The sequence below is a fragment of the Rhinatrema bivittatum genome, chromosome 8 (genome assembly GCF_901001135.1).
Source record: "Rhinatrema bivittatum chromosome 8, aRhiBiv1.1, whole genome shotgun sequence".
Classification (NCBI taxonomy): Eukaryota; Metazoa; Chordata; class Amphibia; order Gymnophiona; family Rhinatrematidae; genus Rhinatrema; species Rhinatrema bivittatum.
This window is the reverse complement of record NC_042622.1, coordinates 208,452,204-208,480,136: the sequence shown is the minus strand read 5'-3', so window position 1 is coordinate 208,480,136 and position 27,933 is coordinate 208,452,204. Positions and strand designations below refer to the sequence as shown.

The 27,933-nt window shown below is 46.0% G+C and overlaps 1 protein-coding gene across 2 annotated transcripts in view; it reads left to right on the top strand.

Moving 5' to 3' along the window:
- Positions 1 to 27,933, top strand: part of LOC115097209 (4-hydroxyphenylpyruvate dioxygenase-like) — a 74,146-nt gene that overhangs the window by 19,678 nt on the left and 26,535 nt on the right. For both annotated transcript variants that reach the window (XM_029612822.1, XM_029612823.1), the window contains exons 3-6: positions 6,226 to 6,288; positions 11,897 to 12,001; positions 12,159 to 12,201; positions 21,377 to 21,459. In XM_029612822.1, the coding sequence (XP_029468682.1) occupies positions 6,226 to 6,288; positions 11,897 to 12,001; positions 12,159 to 12,201; positions 21,377 to 21,459 (294 nt within the window). The remainder of the gene's footprint in view (positions 1 to 6,225; positions 6,289 to 11,896; positions 12,002 to 12,158; positions 12,202 to 21,376; positions 21,460 to 27,933) is intronic.

Below are 27,933 nucleotides of genomic sequence, written 5' to 3'. Positions count from 1 at the left end.
AGACGAACAAGCGGGCCAACTCAAGTGCGGAGGGAAGGCCAGGGAGAGGGACAAAGTGTGCCATCTTCGAAAATCTATCGATAACTACCCAAATTACTGAATAGCAATAGGATAGAGGAAGGTCCACCACAAAATCTGTGGATATGTGCGTCCAGGGTACCTTTGGAGGGGGTAGTGGTTGCAAAAGTCCCCAAGGTCTTCTTACCAAGGGCTTCTGTTGAGCACAAGTAGGACAAGATTCTACATAGGCTTTCACATCCCTCTGCATATAAGACCACCAATAATATCATTGGAGAAGAACAAGGGTTCTTACTTGCCCCAGATGTCCAGCTATTCAGGAGTCATGAGCCCGTTTTAGTACCTGAAGCCAAAGATGGCATGGAACAACTGTTTTCCCAGGGGTAACAGTCAACAAGGAGGCCAGCAGAATACGTGCTGGATTAATTACATGTCGGTATTCCTCTGGAACTTCTTCAATTTCAAAGGAACGAGATAGAGCATCTGCTCGTATGTTCTTAGAGGCAGAGTGATAGCATATCTCAAAGTTAAAACAAGTAAAGAACAGGGACCAACGGCTTGACGAGCATTTAAGCATTGTGCCTGGTGAAGGTGAAGTTCTTGTGGTCAGTATATATGGTAATCCGGTGCTGGGCCCCCTCCAGCCACTGTCGTCATTTCTTCAGTGCCAATTTAATGGCCAAAAGCTCCTTATCTCCCATCCCACAGTTCTGTTCAGCAGGGGTGAACTTTCGTGAAAAGAAGGAGCAAGGATGGAGGACTCCAGAGTCTGAATGCTGGCTAAAAACGGCCCCTGCTCCAGAATTGGAGGCATCAACTTCCAATATAAAGGGACAAGATGCATCTGGATGACGAAGACATGGTTCATGAAGGAAGGCCTTCTTCAGTTCATGGAAGACCTTAACTGCCTCCTGAGGACAAACCTTCGTGTTAGCTCCCTTTTTAATGAGTGCTGTAATAGGTGCAATAATTTTAAAGTAATGTGGAATGAAACCAGTAGTAATTTGCGAAGCCCAAAAATCTCTGCAGGGCACGAAGACCCGTTGGTTGAGGCCAGTCCAGAATGCTACGGACCTTTTCAGGATCCATGTGGAACCCACGACTAGAGATTATTCACCCAAGGAATGGTAAGTTTTCCTCTTCAAAAATGCATTTTTCAAGCTTGGCATATAGTTTATTCTCTTGTAAGCACTGTAGGACTAGGCGGACTTTATGACTTTGAGAGGACAGATCCTTAGAGAAAACAAGAATGTCATTGAGATAAATTTCACATAGCGATATAGGAGGTCTCAGAACACATCATTGATGAGAGTTTGAAAAACAGCAGGGGCATTGCAGAGTCCAAAGGGCATTACCAAATATTCATAATGTCCGCTCACGTGTTAAAAGCTGTTTTCCATTTGTCGCCTGGTTTTATATGCACAAGATTATAAGCCCCCTGAAGGCCCAATTTGGCAAATAGTCGAGCTCTCTGAAGGCAGTAAAATAATTCAGTGATGAGAAGTAAAGGATAGCAGTCTTTCTTAGTTATAGCATTAAGGCCATGATAGTCTATGCAAGGCCGCAAGGAACCATCCTTTTTAGAAACGAAGAAGAAGCCAGCTCCTGCGGGAGATGTAGATAGCCTGATAAATCCCCGATCTAGGTTTTCTTTATCGAGACATAGCCTCTGTATCAGGAATCGATAGGGAGTAAACCCTACCACGTGGTGGAGTGGTGCCAGGTATCAGATTGATGGCACAATCATAGGGCCTATGAGGAGGTAATTCTTCAGACTTTGTCTTCAAGAATACGTCAACGTAGTCCGCATATGGTGGTGGCAGACCTGATAGCATCATGGCCACCAGCAATGCTGATGGTAGTTTAACTTGATCCAAACAGGAGTCCTGGCATTGTGGGCCCCACTTAGAAATTTGTAAGGACTCCCAATTGAATTGCGGTGAATGGCGTTTCAACCAGGGAAGCCCCAGGATGATAGGTGAATATCCTTTTTGATAACCAGGAAGATGATATCCTCTATATGAAGAATCCTGGTGCGAAGTTGGAGAGGAGCTGTGCTGGTGGAAATACGCCCTAGGAGGGGTCTCCATGGATGGAAGAGATAGTCAGCAGATTCTCCTGTTTCACTATTGGTACATTCAAAGAGTGAACAAGTGCCTTTGTGATAAAGTTTCCCCCAGTGCTGGATTCAACAAGGGCTAGTGTGGAGTACTCTTGCCAGTCTGATTTTAGGGTAGCGGGCAGGATGAGTTGAGGAGCAAGCGTGGTAAGACCCAGGAGCTTCTCCCCTCCAGCTCCTAGGTTTGTCCATTTCTCGGCTTCTGTGGGCACTGTGCTAAGTGATGTCCTGCACCACCGCAGTAGAAGCAGAGGCCCAAGGTATGGCAGCGAATCATCTCCGTTGTGAGTTGGATCCATCCCAACTGCATGGGTTCTTCTGCTTGTACTGAGTCGGGAGTATTAGAGGAGTCAGATGCCATTTCCACTCGAGGGCGAGAGAAGGCAGGGGCCAACAGCCCTGGCTGATGTGGCTTTACCTCCCGAGCCCGCTGCTGTAGATGATGGACTATCCGACCGGCCAGGTCGATCAGTTCGTCTAAACAGTCGGGTAACTCCTGGGCAGATAATTAATCTTTTATTCAGGAGGATAATCCCTCCAGGAATATGCACCAAAGACTATCCTCCCTCCAATTTAGTTTGGTGGCTAAAATCCTGAACTCAATGGCATAGTCCATGAGCGGGTGTGCCCCCTGGCGTAGATGTAGCAGATCAGAACCCACTATAGTGAGTCGTCCAGGCTCATCGAATACCTGCTTGAAGGTTTTAATGAAGTCCTGCAAATTTTGTAGTAGACAATCTCCACGTTCCCACAGAGGAGAAGCCCATGCTTGGGCCTTCCCATCTAGGAGAAAAAGGATGAAGGTGGTCTTGATAGAGTCAGTTGGAAATTGTGCTGGCTGGAGTATGAAATGCATAAAACACTGGTTCAGGAATCTGCAACATTGAGCCGGGTCTCCAGTGTATCGTGGTGGTACTGGCAGATGAATCATAGGAGGAGCAGTAGCCATCAGAGGATTCTCCGAGGAAGTAGTAGATGCTGGAGCTACTGTGGCATCCAGCCGGGTGCTGAGGCATTCCAAGGAATTCGCCAAAAGTTCCAGGCACTGTTGTTGCTGCTGAATTCTTTGAGCTAAACCAAGAATGGCTTGCAAATCTGAGAGATCCACCGGGTTCATGGCCTCAGCAATTTGTTATTCATGTGGACCCTTTGGCTGAGATGAGATTGGTGCAACTTCCGAAGAGGAACCCCGCAGGTCCTCACCATCAGCAGGTGGTGCTGGTCAATTGCAAGACGTGAGGTTATCTGAGGTCTGGCTGACAGCAAGCAGGGAGGAATTGAAGAATACTCCCAGATAGGCAGATGGCAACAGCAAGTCATGAGTTAGTCTGAGGTCGGGATGGGCAGAAGGCAGGGAAGATCCAAAGAACAATCCAAGTCAGGGCAGGCGGCAAGCAGGCAAGATCTGAAGAACATTCCAAGTCAGGGCAGGCAGCAAGAAGGGAAGATCCGAAGAATAATCCAAGTCAGGGCAGGCAGCAAGTAGCAAGTCGAGAACGAGGGGCAGACCAGGTCAAACCAAAAAGAATTTCGAAACACACGTCAGGACAGGCCACAAGAAATCTGTTGCTGAGGTGCCTGATGGAAGGCAGAGCTGCCCTTAAGAAGGGGCAGCTCTATGACATCATTAGGTGGCGACATTGATATTCCCGCTGCTTGCCCTTTAAAGTCCCAACTGCTGCACGCATGCATAAGCAGTTAGTCTCGTGGTGTCTCCGGAGCGGTGAGGCAGAGTCTTCAAAGGTCAGCCACATCCTCAGGGGAATGTGTTGGCCGAGTAGCACGGTGAGGATGGCCAGCTGCAGGACATGAATGCGGCTGGCCAAGGGTAACAGCTGAATCAACAAATCATCTATTCATACCCTATCATAGCAACAGAAGAACTATCAGCACAAGATAAATGGTTATCATTTGACAGAGTATCAAAACTTGAGATAAGCAAAAATTATTGCCAAGCTAAAACCTGCTACACATCCCCTTGATCTGATACCTGCTAAAACAAGTAAACCAGACAATAACCCCTACAATCACAACGCTAGTCAACCTTGCCTTTGCGGAAGGTTATTTGCCCCAAGGTCTAAAACAAGCAATTATAAAACTAATTTTAAAACACAAATCTGGAAGTCCTGATGATTGGAATAACTCCCATCCAATCTCCAATCTTCATTGCAAAAATACTTGAAAAAGCAGTCTTTACCGAACTTGAAAATTATCTTGAAGACAATAAGACACTTTACCCTAATCAATTTGGATTCTGGAGAAGCCACTCAACTGATACTCTTCTTCAATCTTTAACTGATCCTATTTTAAGAGGTTTTGACTCAAATGAATTATATTACCTAGTCCTGACTGATCTAACAGTTGCCTTCTACACTGTTGACCATAACCTGCTTTGCCAACAGTTGAAAAACATTGGGATTGATGGAAATGTACTAAAATGGTTCACCTCTTTCCTCGCAGACAGATCATTCTAAGTAAAACTCAACAATTACTTATCTGACACCTTCCAAAGCATAACTAGTGAAACTCAAGGATCTGCCCTTTCAGCAACATTATTTAATATCTACATGCTGCCCATATGCAAATTACTAACAGACCTGGGTTTAAACTTTTTCTTATATGCGGATGATCTACAATTCTATATCCCCCTAACAAAATCTTTTGAAAATACATCCCTTATTTCTGAATATATGATTAAAAGAAAAGAAAAATTAGCTCAATGGAAACTCGATTAACCCCCCAAAAACTGTAATAATTTGGTTGAGCCACAACCCACAAAAAACTATATCCCCAGGGATAGATCTAGGAAGTTGCAAAGTAACACCTGCATCTCAAGTGAGAGATCTAGGGGTCCAAATTGATGAAAATTTAACAATGAAAATCCACATAAGCAAACTAATCAGATCTGGTTTCCACAAGCTTTAGATTTTGAGCTGATTAAAACCTCTATTAAACACAACAGATTTCAGAACAGTTTTACAATCCCTCATTTTCTCTAACCTTGATTACTGTAATTCATTACTTTTAGGTCTTCCAACTAGTCACCTAAAACCCCTGCAACTTCTGCAAAATACCATAGCTAGACTATTGTCTGGAGCAAGAAAATTTGGCCACATCTCTCCAGTACTGATGGCTCTGCATTGGCTTCCTATACAGTCAAGAATTCATTATAAAGCTCTAACAATAATATTCAATAACATTAACATGAACAACAATGATCTGCTAGGAATAACTTTTAAACCTCACAACCCCCTGCCAACCCTCAGATCACAGAATAAAGGCCTCCTCGAAATCCCGAACTTAAGAGACTCTCATCTAACGCTCACTAGAGATAAGAGTGATCTCAATTGCTGGCCCAAAGCTTTGGAATTCCATGCCAGAAGAACTTCCAACATTAACAGATAAAAAGAAATCCAAAAGTGACTTAAAAATCTTGGCTATTACAAAAGGACTTCCACTTGACAGAAACACCCAGTTCCCCATGACTCAGATATCCTATATATTTCCTGTACAATAATCCCCTGCCCCTTGCAAATCCCTATAATCCAGCTCTATCTTCATGTTTGATATCTACTGCTGTATTACTTTTGTTTATATGAGTGTTTTCCACCTTGTAACACACATTATATTTTGTATGTTTTAAATGTAAACTGTTATGAACTAGTGATTCTCACATGGAACAACGGTATATAAAACATTTCAATAAAATAAATAAATATAGCAAGGGGAGAGCTTGCGGAATGTTTTATTTGAAGAGCAGACATGACCAATGCCACAGAGAAACTTAGCAATGCAATTGACTTCCCTTATCATTAACTAAATTCAGCACAAAATGCGTTGTGCCTTTTTTCTCCCCTTCAGGTAACTCCAGTTCCGAGTCCCCATATCTAGAAAGTGTATAGTTTGGTATTGAGCTGAGCTCATCATGGTCAGCAATTCAGCCATTTGGCCCTACTATGGCCTTTTGCGGCCTTCACCGACTGAACTGCAGTTCTAAGAACCTTTAGTCCTTGTGTGTGATGTAATCAATACAGAAACTTTCGTATAATACAAAAATGACTGCATTTTTTTTTTTTTTAATTTTCCAGCATGAGAGAGGTCGCTTCGTCAAATTCCATCATCTCACCTTCTGGGTAGGAAATGCCAAGCAGGTACGGATCTCAGATGTAACCTTTATCTGGTATTCCACAGGCCCCCGAGAGCTCCTGCAGGATACTCAGAACAGTTTGCTTATTGGACAATGTACCGCTCACACTAATTACTCACTAGGTGCTGCACAATAAAAATCCATACATAATAAAGCCTAATCGCCCTGCCCTGACATGAGGGGGAAAATGTTCTCATTTCCAGACTTACAGGGTTTTTAAATTGAATGGAGATGCATTTCCCTTCTTCTCGGTGCCATACATAGATACATAGAAATGACGGCAGAAAGAGACCAAACGGCCCATCTAGTCTGCCCAGCAAGCTCCCACACTTATTTTCCCATACTTATCTATTTCACTGACCACCACGTTCAGGGCCCTTGTTGATAATTGTTTGTTTCGAATTTCCTGCCACCCCCTGCCGTTGATGCAGAGAGTAATGTTGGAGTTGCATCAAAGGTGAATCATAAGGCTTAATGGTTAAGAGTAGAAACCGCCGCATCAAGCAAGTTACCCCGATGCTTGTTTACCCTGACTGCACAGATCAATGCCTTTTTGGATGTTGTCTGAATGTAAATCCTCTTTTCCACATTTACCCCTGCCGTTGAAGCAGAGAGCAACGTTGTATATGCATTCAAAGTGAAGTATCAGGCTTAATTGGTTTAGGGTAGTAACCGTCGCAATAAGCAAGCTACCCCCATGCTTATTTGTTTACCCAGACTGTGTAGTTCAGTCCTTGTTGGTTGTTGTCTGAATGCAAATCCTCTTTTCCACATTTCTCCTTGCTGTTGAAGCAGAGAGCAATGTTGGAATTGCATTAACTATGTGAAGGCTTATTGAGTAAGGGTATTAATCACCAGGTAGTAGCCACCATCCTCTAGCCTTTATGGATCCACAATGTTTATCCAATGCCCCTTTGAAATCCTTCACAGTTTTAGTCTTCACCACTTCCTCCGGAAGGGCATTCCAGGCATCCACCACCCTCTCCGTGAAGAAATACTTCCTGACATTGGTTCTGAGTCTTCCTCCCTGGAGTTTCAAATCGTGACCCCTAGTTCTACTGATTTTTTTCCAATGGAAAAGGTTTGTTGTTGACCATGGGTCATTAAAACCTTTCAAGTATCTGAAAGTCTGTATCATATCACCCCTGCTCCTCCTCTCCTCCAGGGTATACATATTTAGGTTCTTCAATCTCTCCTTATAAGTCATTTTATGAAGACCATCCACCTTTTTGGTCGCCCTTCTCTGGACTGCCTCCATCCTGTCTCTGTCCCTTTGGATTTACGGTCTCCAGAACTGAACACAGTACTCTGGATGAGGCCTCACTAAGGCCCTATACAAGGGGATTATCACTTCCTTTCTCTTACTAGATATTCCTCTCTCTATGCAGCCCAACATTCTTCTGGCTTTAGCTATCGCCTTGTCACATTGTTTCGCCGACTTCAGATCGTTAGACACTATCACCCCAAGGTCTCTCTCCTGCTCCGTGCACATCAGCCCTTCACCTCCCATCAAATACAGTTCTTTCGGATTTCCACACCCCATATGCAGGACTCTGCACTTCTTGGCATTGAATCTCAGCTGCCATATCTTCGACCACTCTTCCAGCTTCCTTAAATCCAGTCTCATTCTCTCTACTCCTTCTGGCGTGTTCACTCTGTTGCAGATCTTAGTATCATCCGCAAAAAGACAAACCTTACTTACTATCCTGTCCGCAATGTCGCTCACAAAGATATTGAACAGGATCGGTCCCAACACCAATCCTTGCGGCACTCCGCTTAACACCGCTCTCTCTTCAAGTACGTTCCATTTACCATCACACATTGTCTTCTGTCCGTCAACCAGTTTGCAATCCAGGCCACCACCTTGGCACTCACTCCTAAGCTTCTCATTTTATTCACAAGCCTCTTGTGCAGGACCGTATCAAAAGCTTTGCTGAAATCCAAGTAGATGACATCAAGTGCTCTTCCTCGATCCAATTCCCTAGTCACCCAATCAAAAAAGTCAATCAGATTTGTCTGACAGGACCTTCCCCTGGTGAATCCATGCTGCCTCTGGTCCAGCAATTCTTCTGACTGTAGATAGTTCACTATTCTTTCTTTAAGCATCAACTCCATTACTTTTCCCACCAGTGAGGTGAGGCTAACCGGCCTGTATTTTCCAGCCTCCTCTCTGTTCCCACTCTTGTGAAGCGGGACCACCACCACTCTTCTCCAATCACTCGGCACCACTCCCGTTTCTAGGGATCTATTGAACAGGTCATGCAGCGGACCCGCCAGCACATCTCTGAGCTCCCTCAGATCCTGGGATGAACCTCATCAGGCCCTAGGGCTTTGTCCACTTTCAGTTTCCCTAGCTCTTCACATACATTTTCTTCTGTAAACGGAGTTTCATCTATTCCACTCCCCTCCAGTTTCTTAACTAGTGAAGGTCCTTCTCCAGGGTCCTCCTTAGTGAACACCGAACTGAAGTATTCATTTAATATTTCTGCCATTTCTTCATCTCTCTCCACACATTGATCCTTTCCACGTTTCAATTTCACTATACCACTTTGGACTTTTCTCCTTTCTCTGATGTATCTGAAAAATGTTTTGTCACCTCGCTTTACATCTTTGGCAATCCTTTCTTCCGCTTGACTTTTTGCCTTCTCATTCTAGTCTTCATATGTACTTCCAGTAACATGTCTCTGTTAGGAAAGATGGTAGACGACTCTAGTGCTTCATAGCCAGAATTATAAAAATGTTTCTCTTGATTTAAAGTACATTTTTCTTTCACAATCTCATCTGTTTTTTACCCATCCTAGCTCTCTTTTTAAATCCATTACATAAATATGTGCATGGTTTTTGCTCCTGTCTTAAATACTTAGGGCCTGATTTTAAAAAGCATTTACATGCGTAAAAATGGGTTTTACTCCAGTAAATGCACTTTACTTGAGTAAATGTTCTTTTTTTAAATTGTTACAGTATATGCCATTGAATTGTCCATAGGATTTACTCACATAAGTACACTTTACTCCAGTAAATGGCTTTTTAAAATTGCTACGACGGTATGTTACATTTACGTGTGTAACTCCTTTGAAAATTACCTCTTTACAATATACACTGATATCATATCCCACTGCAGTCCCTCTTTTCCATCGTGAAGATCTCGGTCTTTCTTTCTAGTCCCTTCAGATATTTTAAATGTTCTTGTCTCCTCACAAGCTTTGTTGTTCTTTGAATGTCCTTGATATCAATTAATAATCACTTAGTAAAGAGAGGACCAAGCCTTTACAAAAAAACAACGTGCCTTCAAAGCTCAATTTTATCTGAAATTCCAGTCAAGCTCCCCCAGCTCTATGCGCAGTGACCATATCAACCACAATGCATCATGGGAGTTTAAAGCTGTACTCCGTTCCTTGATTTTTAACATTTGCAGATTTCTGACTGGCCCGGTGGCTGTGGACTGCCATCTGGAAGGTCTCCGGGTTGGGTCTTCTGCTCTTTGGGTCGGCTGGAGCTGGGGATGCTACAGAGGCAGAATTCACAGCCTTCCCCACCCCTCGGAGGTGAAGGAGTCATGGTCGTTGTGTAAAACTGACACCTGGTAGTCAGATTTGGAGCCCGTGATTGCATGGTCCCCATCCCAGGATCATCACTGCAATGGCTGGACGATGTGGCTTGGGGTTAGGAGCTTTAAAGTAGGGGAAAAATCCTGGGGTAGTTGTGTCTGAAGGCTCATGGTATCCCATTCCAGCCCTGGTTCCAAATGAGCTGCAGGATCAAAATAAAGGTCCATCTTTAATCAAAGGCAGCATAAAAAAATGATTTGAATACCTGAGCCCTTAAATAGTGTCCTGAACGAGAACAGTTCTCATCCTTAGAAGTCTGTGAGAGCTCCCTCTACCCCAAACAACATCAAACCAGAAACAAGATTTGCTTCATAACCATAAAATGTCAAAAATGCACTGGAAGGTATTATTTAAAATGTGGATTTCCTTACATACAGAAACAACTGTGCCAAAAACTAATTACAAATGACAAGTCTCAAAACTTGCTGAAGGGGAGGGAGTGGGGTGAGCAAGAAAGACGTGCAGAGAGAGACAGAAATTGCCTGAGAACGAAGCAGAAAGAGTGTGAGACATTGCGTGTGAGAGAGAGACACTGAGAAGACAGAATGAAAAAAAAAGAGAGGCGGAGAGACAGAGTGAGTGTGACAGCAGAGAATGCAAGAGAATGAAAGTGAGCAAGGGAGAGACATAGAGAAAGAGAAGATAGAGGGAACAAGTGTAAAATGCAGTGATACAGAGAGAGTGAGACACAGAGTGAGTGAAAGAGACACAAAGAGACAAAGTGAAAAAAAAGATATAGCCAAGGGACAGACAGTGAGCAAGATATGAGAGTGAGAGACACTGAAAAAGAGAGGAGAGACAGTGAAAAAAAAAGATGGGGATGTTAGAAAGAGTAATGTAGAGAGTATGAGTCATTGAGCATGAATAAGTGAGAGACAGAGAAGAGTGTGTGAGATAAAGACAGAATGACAGTAAAGAGAGTGAGTGACACACAGGAAAGACAAGTGAAAACAGCTGGAGAAGAAAGTATGTGTCATAAAGAGAGAGTGATGCAGAGAGACTGTGAAACACTAAGCGTGAGCGAGTGAGAGACAGTGTGAGGTGGAGAATGACAGTGACAGAGTGACAGGTGAGAGTGTGAGTTAGAGAGCCTGAGAGATTCTCTCCTTCCCCTGGAGCTGGTTTGCTGCAGATCATATGACACGACGCCTCCCATAGTTCCCTGAGAGCTCTTTGTAAGAAGCACACGCAATCGGTAGAGAAACTTGGCTCTCAGTGTACTAAAAAAGTAAGCTAAAAGTCACTGTAACTGTTAAGGCTTTGTGTGACTGCAAGATATTAATTTGCAGAGAGGTCAGTTCTCCCCGAGATGTTGTACATGAGCTTGAAGACCCTTCATCGTGTCTTTGACATTTGCAACATCTGATGAAGGGACCCATTTGTTCCCTAATGCACGTGCACTCCATTTTTGGACAGTCTTCATACTCGTCCAATGGAAGCTAGTGTAACCGGTGCCCATTTTTTTCCCAGGACCAATAGGGGCTGCTAGCACTCTGCCCTGCGTGACCTGTCAGGAGAGTTGAAAGCAGGCGTTTCAGGTTAAGTGTCCCCGCCTTCTGCTTCCCGAGTCAGCCAGAGCTGGGGGTGCCACAAAACAGGCAGCATTCACAGCCTCTGCAATGACAGCACCTAGGGAGGGCTGGATTTAGGGCCTGTGTTTGCAGAGTCCCAAGCCCCCCGGCCAAGGACTGTCCTAACGATGACCGGTTTCCATGAGTTGACACACAGGCTATAAAAATGGGAGGGGGGGGGGGGTGGGAAGCGGGGAATCCTTGGCTGATTGGGAATTAAGGTTCAAGGAGGCACAGGCCCATGACATTTTCACTAACATCAAACTTATCTTTACGGACACTTCTAACTATTTATGTATCTAATTTTTATTGACGGTTGGCAGCCCGGATCTGGGAAGCAGCAAGGATTAATTCTGAGAGATTCTTTTAGATGCTTGTATTTGCCCAGTAATGAGGGGGCCTTGCATTACTGTACCTTTCCTCTCCCTGGTAGGCAGCAGCGTACTATTGTGACAAGATGGGGTTTGAGCCCTTTGCCTACAAGGGCTTGGAAACCGGCAGCAGAGAGGTGGTGTCCCATGCCATCAGACAGGACAAGGTAAGAAGAGCACAACAGTCCACAAACCGCATGAAAAGGAGCTGAGAGCATGAAAAAAAAAAAAAAAGCCTTTTGCGGTTGTCCTGGTTTCTTTTAAATGTTAGCCTGCAGGTTTTGGCTGTGGGATTCACGGATTTCTTTGGTTTTCTCCCCGCAGATTATTTTTGTATTCCAGTCGCCACTGAATCCCGGCAATGAAGGTAACCACCTCCAGCATGTTTTCTCCGTCTCCCTTTGACTAACACTGCAGCTGATTCGGTAGCTCAGGGCAACGGGACCAGTGGCCAAAGTCTCACTGTGCAACGTCACGAAGGACTGGTATTGTCCAGCGATTCCCGGGACCAGTACAAAATGGCTGCCTCGTGGCAGGAGAATGCGCAGGGAACTGCCACGAGGAAACTCCCTCTGCTGGACTCCTTGCTGGCACCGAGAGGGTCACTGCTGAGAGGAAGCTCACGTACTCTTCAGGGGCTGTTAGGAGTATTTGGCTTATACTAGATGCTGAATAAATGGGTCATGGTGCCCTACAGTATTTTATAAAACCATGTCAGCTTCAGCACTAAGAGACCCATATTCAGTGACATTTATCCAGCTGAGTTCAGACTTAGCTGGACAAATGATGGGATTCAAAAATCCCGCCCTGCTGAATGAGTCGGCCAGATAACTGTTTGACTGGCTGAAAGGTAATCCAGCTACCTGGGGGGGCAGCATCTTGGGTTGGAGCCAGCTATCTGGCTTCAGTTTCCAGCATTATTCGGCTTACATAGCTGGATAACTTTAGGACTGCTGAAAGGGGATTACGTGGGGATATTTCTGGCAGAATTTTAGCAGTATTATTGCTGCCCCCAATCACTGCCAGCTTCATCCTACATTTCCCCTTTCATCTCTTTCCTTTCCTTCTGTGAGGAAATCCTCGCCATCCTTCCTGATTTCCAGTTCTGGATGAGAGCTATGTGGATCGAGTTGTATGCATCCCTGATTATGTGTGCATTGCAATATGTGCCATTTTGGGGAGAAGGGGGAGGGGGGGTGTTTACAGAGAATTCAAGAGGTACAGGAGGAGTGAGGAGCTGAAGTTGCCTGGAGTCGGAGGGAAAGGTCACGAGTGCTTCCAGGAGTTGGTGAAACAGGGAAGAGCTTAACCAGCTTGTCTCAGGTTCTGTGGTTAACCGTCCCAGAACTTTCTCAGTGTTTCCATCGCAACGATGGTTGAAAGATATCTACCAGTTGGCAGGGCCGGCCCCCTTGTTGCAAGGGATTGCCAGAATTCGGCATCTTTGGGATGTTTCCCACCAGACATTTGGAGCAGTCTGCTGCTGTTCAAAATTGACACCAACCCTCTGATCCAAAAGCACCGACTAAACTGTCTGCAGGCATCTTGTGTGTGATTTGAATCATTGTTGACATGGAGCGAAAATGGCTATTCACGTCAAAAGCATTTATTGGGGCATTAAGTAAGAATTCATGTTTAATAAATTTTGATATACTGCCAAACAACCATATAATCTAAGCAGGTTTACAATAAAATGTTAAATATTACAAATACAAAAATTACCTGCCAGTACTAGGACTGGAAGAGGTGATCCTGTTATCCCATCATGGAACTTGCCACACTAGCCAGAGCTATTTAATCTTGTTTCTCCGCTATCACCCGTTAGGGTTGCCAACTGGCTCCAGATTTTCAGGTCAGGTTGATCCATTCCTGGCTTTCCCTTCTTGAGAGAGACTGTGTGCACATCATGCTTTCAAAGCAGAGATTTAAATACCTTTATTTTCATCTACTTATCTTCATAATATTGACATATTTTAGTTCAGTTTGTGTTGAGGCCTCAGTCCTCACTTTTATTTGATTTGTTTGAGTGGAAGGCAGCTCTTCTGCCTTCCCCTGTAAACTGACTGTTGCCTCACTTACACACACACCCCCCCCCTGTATACTGACTGTAGCCTCTCTTACACACACACCCCTGTATACTGACTTTTGCCTCACTTACACACACACACACACCCCTGTATACTGACTGTAGCCTCTCTTACACACACACACACCCCTGTATACTGACTGTAGCCTCTTACACACACCCTCGCACCCCTGTATACTGACTGTAGCCTCTCTTACACACACCTCTGTATACTGACTGTAGCCTCTCTTACACACACCCTCGCACCCCTGTATACTGACTGTAGCCTCTCTTACACATACCTCTGTATACTGACTGTAGCCTCTCTTACACACACCCTCGCACCCCTGTATACTGACTGTAGCCTCTCTTACACATACCTCTGTATACTGACTGTAGCCTCTCTTACACACTCACACACCCCTGTATACTGACTGTAGCCTCTCTTACACACACCTCTGTATACTGACTGTAGCCTCTCTTACACACACACCCCTGTATACTGACTGTAGCCTCTCTTACACACATACACTTTTCTTAGTTTCAGGGCGAAGTTTTATTTAGGCGGGGACAGTTTTTGAGGGCTTTAGTTTTAGGGTGAGTTTTACTGTAGGCAGGATTAACTTCAAAGCACATTTCCTTTCTTATTTTCTTTATAGTTTTAAATGCTGTTGTGCTCTTTTCTTCAGCCTTCCATTGGAGCTGAAGGGAGAGTCTTATTTCAGCTGTTTTGTTTGATTTAGTTATTTAATTTCAATCCTTCCCCAACAATTACCTTTTTTAAATTTTATTTTAGTTTTATAAGTTATAAGAGCAGCAGCTCTTACCTTTTATCTTCTTTAACTCTTGGGCTCCCGGTGATGCAGCCACCTCCGGGAGGGGGAATACCTCAGCTGCTCAGAAGCTCTGCTGAGCTAATCAGACACCTGCTCCAAGCAAGTAAGTTTCAGCTTCAGTTTTCTTTTTTAACACTCAGTTCCCTGTGCGCTCTCTCTTTAATTTTTTTTAGAGTGCAGGATTATTTTTTTTAACTAGCTTTTCACATTTATTTAATTCACAGTTATATATTTAATTGAAAAAAAAAATCACATTGAAATAGATCCACCTCACTTCCTTTTTCTTATTTTATAAGAGGCTGCTTCAATCCTAGTCCCTATTACCAAATCCTCAAGAAAAAAACAGCCTGGGCAATGGGGAAGAAGCAGCCTCAAGCAGGCCCCAGGAAAGCTGGGGGGGTTGCCAGCTGGAAGTCAATACTAAAGAGGAACATCTGTGACTTTCTGGCTGGCACCCCAAAAGCTGCAGCAACAACAACATCAGCTTCAGCTGCATCCCCAGCACCTCCTATCGCTGCACCCCCTCAAAATGCAGCATCTAACCCAGCAGCAGTTAATAATGACATCTCTGCTGTTCTGGGCACAATACTCCTGACCCAGCACTGTTATCTGCTGGGGCAGAGACCCCTATTTTTGGGGACCCTTTAGTGGCTGGTACTACTGTGCCAGCCACTGCAAACCCCATTCCTGCCTCAGTTCCATCCAACACTGAGGCAGCCACTCTGGCTGACATTACCCTTCCTTCCACCTCAGAGGTGGCTGCATCACCGGCCAGAGAGACAAGCGGTGTCCCTGCTGGTGCGGAGATTAATAAAACACCTCAAGCAGCAGCAGGACACAGTAAAGACAAAGCTTAGAGCCCAAGTTCCTCCCCTGTCATGGCATCCATCTCTGCTGCAGTCAAACCGCCACAATTAAGATCCAATGCGGTGGTGGTTTCAGGTGCAGCAGCTGGTGGCTCTGCCGGGAGGGATGTAGGATGAGCACAACAGCCAGGATCAGGCAGTAGAGCCCCATCCCCAATACAATATGTCACCTACCCCTTCCACGGGCTAACCCGGAGTCATGGGGTAAGGGGTCCAGCAATGGGAGGGGCAACTATCAAGGACCATGTCATGGCACTGGCCCATGTGGTGGATCCTGCAGCCATTATGGTGCCTGGCAGGATGTACGGAAAAATAATATTTTTCCTCCGTACGCTGGATGCCACACATGCGGCAATTGTAAATGGCATAGTGGTGGAGGGGGTCACACAATGCTCTCGCTCTCTCTTACTTACACACAGGCTTTCAATCACACACATGCTCTCTCTATTTCACTTACACACAAGCTCTCAATCACACACATATTCTATCTCACTTACAAACAGGCTCAATCACACACATGCCCTCTCTCTCACAGCCACAAGCCAGCCAAAAACATACTCCACTCTCTCTTGCACACACTTGTGTATGTCAATACATACACAAGTACCCTCCCTTACTCACATATACACCACACACATACAGAAGCACCCTCCCTGTCTCACATACACATTACACTCTCACAGAAGCACCATTCCTTTCTCACATACACACAGAAGCACCATTCCTTTCTCACATACACATCACATACACACACATACAGAAGCACCATTCCTTTCTCACATACACACCACATACACACTAACAAAGCACCATTCCTTTCTCACATATACACCACATACACACACAGAAGCACCATTCCTTTCTCACATACACACTACATACACACACAGAAGCACCATTCCTACTCACATATACACCACACACATACAGAAGCACCCTCCCTTTCTCACATACACACTACATACACACACAGAAGCACCATTCCTTACTCACATATACACCACACACATACAGAAGCACCCTCCCTGTCTCACATACACATTACACTCTCACAGAAGCACCATTCCTTTCTCACATACACACCACATACACACTAAGCACCATTCCTTTCTCACATACACACCACATACACACCACATACACACAGAAGCACCATCCCTTTCTCACATACACATCACATACACACACACAGAAGCACCATTCCTTTCTCACATATACATCACATACACACGCACAGAAACATCATTCCTTTCTCACATACACATCACATACACACACACAGAAGCACCATTCCTTTCTCACATACACATCACATACACACACACACAGAAGCACCATTCCTTTCTCACATACACATCACATACACACACACACACACACAGAAGCACCATTCCTTTCTCACATACACATCACATACACACACACAGAAGCACCATTCCTTTCTCACATATACATCACATACACACACACAGAAGCTCCATTCCAATCTCAAATACATATACACACAAAGACCCCCAGCTGAACAGCTTGTCTCCGGCGGTGGCTAGCAGCGCCGGTCTTCTTTTCTTCGGCCCCACCGGCCTGGTCTCCGGTGGCGGCTGGCAGCACCGGTCTTCATTTCTTTGGCCCCCGCCGGCCGGTCTCTGGCGGTGGCTGGCAGCACCGGTCTTCATTTCTTTGGCCCACTGGCCTAGCCTCCGGCAGTGACTGGCAACACCAGTCTTCATTTCTTCAGCCCCCGCTGGCCAGCAACGACAGTCTTCTTTTCTTCGGCCCCGCCGGCTGCAAGTAGCATGCAACACACCGGTTGAGAATCACTGGCCTAGGTCCTGCAGCTGCCACCATTGTCGGGAATCAGGACAAAATCTTTTCACAATTCTGAGCAGGTCTGATGGTAGCAGTAGGTGGCTGCTGGGTCGCTTCCACCGGCCCTATCCTGCTCATGCTGCTGGGTTGCTTCCACCGGCCCTATCCTGCTCATGCTGCAGGGCTCGTCACTGCAAAACAGCCATGCGGCACCTTCACTGTGAGAAGGAGCAGAGGAGGCCATGTGATCAGCTAGACCGGCCCACCGGGGGAAGTCTGATCCCCCGATAGGCCAATCCACCCCTGGATCCCGCGACGGCCTTGCAGGTCCAGTGCTCCACTTCTGGTTCCAGTTGGGTCAGGGTGGGCCTGGGTCCAAATTGGGTGGGCAGCTGCCCACCCAGGCCCACCCGTGGCTACACCTCGGGTGGGGGAAACCCCCACAGATCCCCACCGTCAGGAGGTGAGGCCAAGCGGGAAGCGGAGGCCAACTGAAGCTTTGCCAATACCAGCCCTCGTTCCCCGCAGGTTGAGCACTTGGGTCCTGGGGCCAGCTGGACTTAGGTGGGCCTCCGCGTGTTTGATCCTGGAGAGAGTGTCCAGAGGTAGGATGCCAGGAAGCAGTGCAGATGGAGGGTCCCAAAAGGGAGAGTCAGGATCCGAAGTCTGGAACAGACAAGAGTTAAGGCAGGCAGCTAGAGACAAAGTCAGGTCCAAGTAGAGAGTCAGGGCAGGTGGCTGAAGACAAGGTCTGGTCCAAGCAGAGAGTCAGGGCAGGCGGCTGAAGACAAGGTTGAGTTCAAGCAGATACGGCAGGCGACTGGAGACAAGGTCGATTTCAAACAGATAGTCAGGGCAGGCGGCTAGAGACAAGGTCAGGTTCAAGCAAGAGGTCAAAGCCAAGGAGATCCATCTGAAGGGCAGGAGGAACAGGAACTGGAGCAGGAGCTGGGAACAGGAACAAGAGATAGAGCAGGTACTGGAAAGGAACAGGTACCGGAACGAGAGAGGCAACGAAGCACACGACAGGAAACGTGGAGACCTGTTGCCAAGGCAAGCTCTGACTGTCAGAGCTTGCCTTAAATAGTCCCAGACCGATGACATCATCAGAAAGGGCTGGCAGCCCTTGCCTGCCGTGGGCCCTTTAAATGAACAAGAGAGGCGTGCGCATGTAAGGAGCAGACGGTGGTGGTGTCTCCGTCACACTCCAAGGCATGCTGGCGGCAAGCAAGGCCGCGAAGAGGAGAGCTGTGCAGGGGGCACCCCCCTTCACCGGGGCCCGCCCCCACCATGGTGGTGCGATGCTGGGTAAGGAAGGCCAGTCACAGGCTCTGCAGCTGGCCGACTTAACATAGAGGGATTTTCTTGCCCTTTGTGAACAAATTCTGCATTTCTGTATGACTATGGGTCTCAACTGCAAATGCACATGGACACAAAGCACAATTTCCTGGATTGACAGCAGTTCTTCAACTTGGTGCTGTAAGTCAGTCACACCCTTCTTAAGTGTATCCTAACAATTAAAATGATGGCAGCAGACAGACAAAAGCAGCAAACATGCTTGCAGACAGTCCCTAACACTTTCCTTTATACTAGGAAAGGCAGGTAACTGCGATCAAGTCAGAGTTCTGTCCCAGCCTTTCAGCTGTCTCTGGCTCAGTAACTGTTTAGTTTAGTTTAGTTTATTGGTGTTTATATACCGATGTATCAGACGAACCATCACACCGGTTCACAAAGATTACAATATATTTCAGAAAAATACAATAATTCGTAAAATAGTAACAGCTAAAAACTACGCAGAGTAAAGAAATAAATTAGCTGTTAATAAAATAAACAGAACAAATAAAACTCATAAAACAGAAATCAAGTTAAAAGCATAATAAAGGCATTAAAACAAAATTAGTGATAAAACAATAATAAGATCAAATAAAATAGTAGAAATAGTGATAGCCTGTTAAGGTAGTCAAAGATATATATGAACTCGCTGTTTTTCTACTCATTTGTTGCATCTCAGATTCTTATTGACATTCTGATCTGTATTTTCATACTCTATAAAAGCACATTCAGTGCTGCAGCATTCAGTTTTCTTGTGATTGGTCCAGCCAGACACAGTATCAGAAACCTGGTCAGTGGGAACATTGCTGGACTTACACATGATCCAAGTATTAACAGCAAAAAGGACACATATTCTTTTGTCACACTCTGCCACTTACTTACTGTATAGTACTATAACAAACAAACTAGGAGACAAACACCAATCCCATTCTGTTGCCAAATATAGTGGGTAGGAAAATTGGTGATTATTTTGTCATAGATTATACAACACACTTATGTATAAACATATAAGTTTTACTTATAAGTCTGAGAATAAGCAATAAAAGCATATAAGATTTTAGTTTGCATTAAAGAATATATACAAAAAAATACTTCCCCTCACAGTTCCCAATGTGAGTCTGATATATCTGTGGAAATCCAGGAACACAGCACCGAGAAAACAGCAACAGCTCATCAGGCACTTCATTAACCACTGGTCTCTCACAATCAGAGACACCATCTTGGGGCAATGAGGGACCGATTAAGATCAAGCTGAGGAGGAAGTCTTGTCCTGATCATGGGGAGAGCTTTGAAATCCTCAGCAGTGGGTAAAGTGCTCCTTGTTGCTAGCTCTGATGCTAATGCCAAGGCTAAGAGTACCTGGGTCTCAGTTGGGACCACTCCAGCAACCCCAATAGCAACCAATTCAACTTCAACATTTCGATGTGTGATCATTCCTAAGTCAGGCAAAAACAATTTGGTGGGAAGAAGGAGGGAGCAAAACCTTGGGAACTCGGAAATCTATATATCTTGAAAACACAATGTATATCTAGAGAAGCACCGCCACTGAATCCTTGCCTATTGTGAGCTTTCCTTCCAAGAGTAGATGGAAACTGTGGAGTGGGATGAAATACAAGGGAGACTGGGGATTGCTGATCTGGTTGATTATGCTCCCCAAGACATGGTATAGTGGATATATTATTATATCCGAGAATGAAACTGGAGGAGGCAGGTTGCAGCAGGTATGGGAAGGGGATCTCTCAAGTAGTAATATATATATTATAGGTAAGGAGCAGCATGGGAGGGTGCACACATTTCAGCCATGGGGGTATATAAGGTTGCTGTTGTCACTTACTGAAACTCAGCTCTTGATCCAAGATGGTATTTCCTAGTTCTGTGCATTATGTGTGTATTATGGTATGCACCAGTGGAGGGGGCATGAGGACCTCTAGAGGTGAGTAGAATTTGTCTTTAGGTCAGGCTGGAAAGAGGAGTAAGGAATGCCTCCAGGAATTGGTGAGACAGGGAAGAGCTTAACCAGTTTGTCTTAGGAGAGGTTTTGGGTTAACCATCTCAGAACTATCTCACTGCTTCTGTTGCAGCAATTATGGATTTATACCTGCCAGTTGTCAGGGTAAGTCCCTTTGTTGGAAGGGATCATTAATCCCACTCCATTGCATCTTGGGAGACGTAGGCCTTTTTTGCCAAGAGAAATCAGAACTACAGTTTCATTCGTATAATGGGATAAAACCAGAACTGGATCTGCCTATGGGGAGAAAAAAGGAGCCTGCTGGTTGTCTTTGGTCTAGGGTTCAGTGCTGAGAACATCTCCTCCAAAGCAGAGAGCTGCTCTGAACTGATGATGTGATCCAGACATGGCACACACATGGTACTGTGAAGTCCAAATATCAAAAGAATAACTAAATTGTGTTTATCAGTGATCTGGAAATGTGAGCCAATCACACTGATTTAATCTGAACCCAGAGGATCAAATGAATCCAAAGAATCCCGTTTCTCTGCGAATTTTACATTCTAAGGGATTCAGGCTTGTTCTCTGCTGAAAGAGAGATGAACTCCTTAAAGAAAATGAGCTGCAGTGCATGCTGTGCTAATAATATTCTTGGTAATGGAATGCGTCTCACCTCCTTTGCTTTCCAGAGATGGGGGAGCACCTGATACGGCATGGAGATGGAGTGAAGGACGTGGCCTTCGAGGTGCAGAACTGTGACTTCCTCATTCAGGTAAATCCCCCCTCCCCTTTTCCGCCCCCTGCGTCACCGAGACACGCTTACACACACACACACACACACACACACACACGCACGTGTACTTCACTACCATAGGAGAATACACACTAACACTTACACATATAGGGGGTATGTGTGTCTTATATTGAACAGGGCGTGGAACTTAAAATGTTGAGGTCCTTCTGACCTTTGTTAAATGAATGAATTGATGTTATCAATGCATTCCATTTAATAGCTGGAATGAAAGGTGTATGTGACCTGGAACAATTTCATTCTTGTTTCTTAGTATAAGAAAAGGCACCTATTCTGAGGTGTCCTTTGGCAGGGACTCAGTATAGTGCATCTCCCCCTTACCCACCCTGTAACACTGTCCCTGCCTTCACAGACACTATATAAATGTATCATATCACAGGGAAATACGCACATATGTACACTTACATGCAGCTCACTACCTCACCATAGGAGAATATATATTAAGATACACACAAGCCACTGTTTTATCAAAAGAAACACACACATATACAGCACATGGCTGTAACACAGGCGAATACACATGCAAACTTTACAATTAAATCTGTAATAGGTTTGGAAAATCTACATACAAAAAGAGTGTTTTCAGTGTTCAGAAAATTGTGTATTTTGAAAATAACTTTTTTTTTTTTTTTGTGAGGAGAGATGCAGGCTGGGTTTGAAACCACTGCACCACCATTGAGTAATTTTCACAAATCTCAAGTACCTGGACATACCCAGATCAGTCCAGACCAGTGGGTTATGCACGCCTACCAGCAGATGGAGGCAGAGAACAAAATTTTGAGGTACTTCTACATACCAAGTGTGCCACCTGCAGATCCTCAGTATTTCTCTGTCTCCAGCAGATGGTCCAGGAGGAGTCCAATAGTGAGGATGTCAACCCGGTCTTGGACAGCCTCTGTGGTCCACCCAGCGCCTTTCCTATCCCGAAGAAGATCCAGCTCATTAGCCAGGAATGGGAGTCTCTGGAGGCAGGCCTGAAGGTTGAACAGGCTATGGTAAAGCTGTATCCGGTGCTCAAAGAACATTTGGAGCGCCTTAAGACACCTAAGGTAGATACGGCAGTGTCAGTGGTCACTAAGAAGACTACCATCCTGGTGGCAGGGGCCGCCGCTCTGAAGGATGTGCAGGACTGCAAGTTGGAGATTCAGCTTAAGCGCCTGTTTGAGGTTTCATCTTTGAGCCTCCGTGCAATGGTCTGTGCGAGCATGATGCAGCATGCATGTTTGTGTGGATTCTAAAGCCTCAGGACATGGCTTCCTCCGGGGTTGTGACCCCTTCCTAAGTGGCCCGCCTGGAGGCAGGGGTCGCTTTTTGTCAGATGCTTTGTATGATCTGGTGCACACCACAGCCCGAAGTATGGTTTCGTTGGTTGCTGCTAGGCGACTACTATGGCTTTGCAATTGGGCAGCGGATGCATCCTCCAAATCTCATTATGTAACCTTCCCTTTCGGGGGAAAGCTTTTATTTGGAGAAGATCTCAACCAACTTATGAAGTCCCTGGGTAACAAGCTGCCCGAAGACAAGAAGCCTTTCAAAAAGTCAACGGTTCGCCGCGTGTCCGTTTTTGGGATTCTTGAAGATTCAGGTCTGGGAGGGGTGCACCCTACTCAAGTTCTAAGCAGTCCACGGTTCACTAGCAGGCCTTTCAGGGTTCCGGCAGGTCAGCAAGAAGTCGCTCTGGCCAGGGAGCTGGGGCCGGTAAGCCTGCCCAATGAGATCAGGCCCACCCACTCCTCGTTCATAGCGGTTGGGAGCAGGTTGTCCCTTTTTTTTTTAAATTCTTTATTTATCATTTTCAAATACAATTATTTAACATTGTATTTAAAGAAATACATAAGATGGAGATCAACAATGTAATTTGCTACAAGAAAAATAAAACATCAAAACTTCACATGAGCTCCAACCTATTTCTTATCAATGCAAATGGAGAGATGCTTTGAATCTCTAGCTGTAATTGCAATGGGATTAAAAAAACTGAAATTTAGCTATCAAGCAAAATAAGTGGCAAAAAACCTATACCATTTAATTATTTACCCTGTTGGTCTATCGGGGATGATGTTGCAGGAAGTTGTTCTTTCTTTTGTTCAAGATACAGCTTGAGTTGATCCGGGGTAAAGAAAATATAAGACTCATCCTGTTTACTTATAAAACACTTACAGGGGAAACGTAGTTTAAAGGTAAAGCCCAGTGACAACACTTCTTGACGAAAGGATAAAAACACCTTCTGCCTTTGTTGTGTTGTCACTGCCAAATCTGGAAAACTTTTTACAGGTTTTTCCATATAAAGAATGGGAAACCTGTTAAAATACTTTTTCATTATTTTATTCAAATCATTTACAGAAAAAAATGTTACTAACAATGTTCCCCAATCAATAATTGTCACATTTGAATCTTCCAAGAACCTTGTTAGATCGCCCTGAAACATCTCCTCAGATAAATTTCTATTTCTAGTGGACTTTGGAAGAAAATAGCAGTTGTTAACAATAGGTAATTCACCAGGAACAGAGCCCAGCGCCTCTTGAAAAAATTTTGTAAGAGTGATTAAGGGGGTTTCTCCTGTCACTCTAGGAAAATTTAAGATCCGAATATTAAAGCGCTTCGCGTTGTTCTCAAGTGCTTCATATCTATTTGCAATCTGGTCTCTATCCTTTACAACTGCTATATTAAATTCCTGATTTTTGATCTCTTTATTTTCTAAATTCCTAATCCTTTCATCTGATCTCTTAAGGTGCTCTTGGATCTGGATAGAGTCTTGCGAATACCTAGAATTGTATAAGTCAATTTTCCCCTCTAACTCCTTAATATTCATGGTCATCACTGCCATCATTTCCCAGATTGAATCCAATGTAATCAGTTCAGGTCGAGAAGGCATTTCCACTTTTCTGTTGCTAGATAGAGTAGCAGCGTCTAAAGCCGTCCTTGGTTGCGCTGGGCTTGTGGCGGGACTTTGTATCCCTCCCGCCCTAGCCTCCTGAACACTGGTCTCAATTAGGACTGTTTCATTGCCTTCCCCAGATTTTCTCTGAACTGGGGGAAGTCCAATGTTTGGACTTAGAGAAGCCTCCTCTGCAGAGTTAGGGAGTCCTCCCACACTTCCTGACTCATCAGGTTCCTTGGCGCTCTGAACTTACGGTATAGGTGAGACCATAAAGTTTGTGATTGCCTGCTGGATGGGTGATGCTAGTGAGGAGGGCAGGGAGGGAAAAACCCTTACTTTCCCTTTCCTCTTAGCTGGCATGTTAATTACTCCGTCACACCGGCTTACACAAGGTCTCTTAATTAGCCACTCAATTCTAGAGTCAAGCAGGAGGGATGAATTAAAAATATTTTTTAACACAAATACCTGGGGGCAGTGGCAGCGGCAAAGTCCGGCAAAATCTGGCAAAGTCAAGTAGGTGTGCGCCCCTTTAGTGCGCACGGCTTCAGCGGCGCGCCGGCTCTGCTGCACGCCGCTCTCAATTCGATTTTATAGGCTGCTTCCGTCTCCGACCCAGGGCTCCGCCCACTGCACGCCACTCTCCTTCTGCGACCGTCGAGGCTCAAGAATTTCCCCCGGAAGGCAGGCAAGATGTTTACAGGCTCAAAAAGGTATTCCTTCTCTCCCTCCTCTCTCGAGTCCTGGTTGGAAGCAGTTCGATTTTATAGGCTGCTTCCATCTCCGACCCAGGGCTCCACCCACTGCACGCCACTCTCCTTCTGCGACCGTCGAGGCTCAAGAATTTCCCCCGGAAGGCAGGCAAGATGTTTACAGGCTCAAAAAGGTATTCCTTCTCTCCCTCCTCTCTCGAGTCCTGGTCGGAAGCAGTTCGATTTTATAGGCTGCTTCCATCTCCGACCCAGGGCTCCACCCACTGCACGCCACTCTCCTTCTGCGACCGTCGAGGCTCAAGAATTTCCCCCGGAAGGCAGGCAAGATGTTTACAGGCTCAAAAAGGTATTCCTTCTCTCCCTCCTCTCTCTAGGTTGTCCCATTTTTACGAGGAGTGGGTCAAAATCACCTCCAATCGGTGGGTAGTGGAGGTGATAAGGGACGGTTACGCCTTAGAGTTTTCTCGCCCTCTCAAGGACGCCTTCCTGGAATTACGCTGCATTTCCCTCAACAAGCTGTTACGACTGTCGCTGCCCGACGTCTCCACTCTGCTCTCCTTACCTCTCTGGAGACTCCTCCCACGGTTGACGGACTTTTGGCTGCCGCGGCATCTGCCTGCCGTCCTCTCCGATGTCCCCGGTCTGGCTTGGGTGCTGCCTCCCGCCATGCTGTCCAGCTGCCTTAGGGTGCACACGCTGCGCAGACCTGCTTCAAATACTTTCTTTGGCGCAAACCTCAGGGGCGTCCCCCTGTGATGACGTCACCCATCCCGGATACAAAAAGCCTACGCTACTGCTAGCTAATCGAGTTAGCAAGGTGAATGGTCAGGGATTCCTTACAGATGGGATTCGCTCTCCGTACCTAGCTACTCTGCCTCTCCATTATTGGACTTACTCTATTTGGGGTACCCGCTCCTCGGGGGCCTCTCTCTTCTCTTTCAGGTCGCTGTCTGGAACCGGTACTCGCTCCTCGAGGGCCCATGTTCCTGGACTCGCTGCCTGGACTTCACTTCTGCCTGGAAGATACTGCTGCTTACACCATCAGTGAGTTACTATCTACTTCTCTCAGAGCTGTTCTCTGGAACCGGGTACTCGCTCCTCGAGGGCCTGCCTCTATTCCAGCTCCTGTGATTCCTACCGAGAGAAACCGCCGTGTGAGTACTCAACCAACGAGGCTCTATTCCAGAACCCTGCATATACTTCATTGTACTCACTATCTCAGTTTCTCTTCACTACAGCATAGCCATTGTGGGATCGCTGTTCCAGAGCCTGAGGGACTACAAGCCCAGCCGGGCTTCATCTCTGCTCACTACTGCCACCTCTGGTGGCTCCTCAGTACTGTTAATAAAAGATCTATCTGTGTTATGTGTCCTAAGCTGAGCCTAATCTGTGGCCCCTCACGGGACTTCCCCCCGTGGGCGTGGTCAGCAGCCACAGTGTCCAAGGGTCCACCCAAAACCTTACAAACAATAACACAAGCGGGCCACGGTAGAAGACACTGTCGAAAGGTTGCTAGGCCTGGAGGTGATTGTCCCGGTGCCATTGGACGAGTAGGGACGAGGAAGGTACTCCATTTACTTTGTGGTTCCGAAGAAGAAGGGTATTTTCCGTCCCATACTGGACCTTCAACAGGTGAACTTGTGCTTGCGGGTTCTGCGTTTTCAGATGGAGACTCTAAGAACGGTCATTGCAGCCGTCCACAAAGTGGAATTCTTTGCCTTCTTGGAGCTCACCAAGGCCTACCTCCACATTCTGATCCGGACCGATCATCAGAAGTTCTTACGCTTCAAGATTCTGGGTCAACATTTCCAATTCCAGGCTCTTCCCTTTGGCTTGGTTACGGCTCCACACACCTTTACCAAGGTGATGGTGGCATGGCGACTGCCCTTCGGAAGGAGGGGGTGTTGGTTCACCCGTACCTCAACAATTGGCTGATTCGAGCAAAGTCGGAGGAGGACTGCTTGCATTTGGTGCACCGGGTGATGCAATTCCTACAGTCGCTAGGCTGGGTGATCAATGGAGCGAAGAGTCAGCTGACCCTGTCGCAGTCCCTGGAGTACCTGGGAGCTCGTTTCGACACTCAGATGGGCAAGGTGTTCCTCACAATGGACAGGATGCACAAATTACAGCAGCAAGTGCTTCACCTCCTGCATCTTCAGATCCCCAGAGTTTGGGACTATCTGCAGGTTCTGGGCTCCATGGCGTCAACGTTGGAGTTAGTACCGTGGGCCTTCGCTCATATGCGGCCATTTTAGAGACCGCTGCTATCCTGATGGAACCCAATGTCGGAACATTACCAGCTGCCATTACCGTTGTCAAAGCAGGCCAAGTCCAGCCTGGAGTGGTGGTTATTGAAGGCCAACTTGCAGAAGGGCATGCTCCTCGAAGTCTCGGATTGGGTGGTCATGTTGACAGACACAAGTCTCCAGGGCTGGGGAGCGGTGTGTCTGGGTCATGCAGCCCAGGGTGCCTGGTCATTGGTGGAATGGTCCTGGTCCATCAATCGCCTCGAGACGAGAGCGGTCCTCAGGGCATTGGTAGCATTTCAGCCTCAGGTTCTGGGGAGAATGATTTGCATCTTCTCAGACAAAGCCACCATGGTGACATACCTCAACTAGCAAGGAGGAACCAAGAGCCCTGCCGTGGCTTGGGAGGCTCATCTACTGTTTGCTTGGGCCGATCGTCACCTGGAAGGAATCGCGGCCTCTCACGTAGTGGGAGTAGACAACGTACAGGCGGACTTCCTCAGTTGCCAACAGCTGGATCCCAGGGAATGGGAACTGTCCCAGGAGGCCTAGTAGAATCACATTTGTACCAGATGGGGAGTCCCCCAGCTGGCTCTCATGG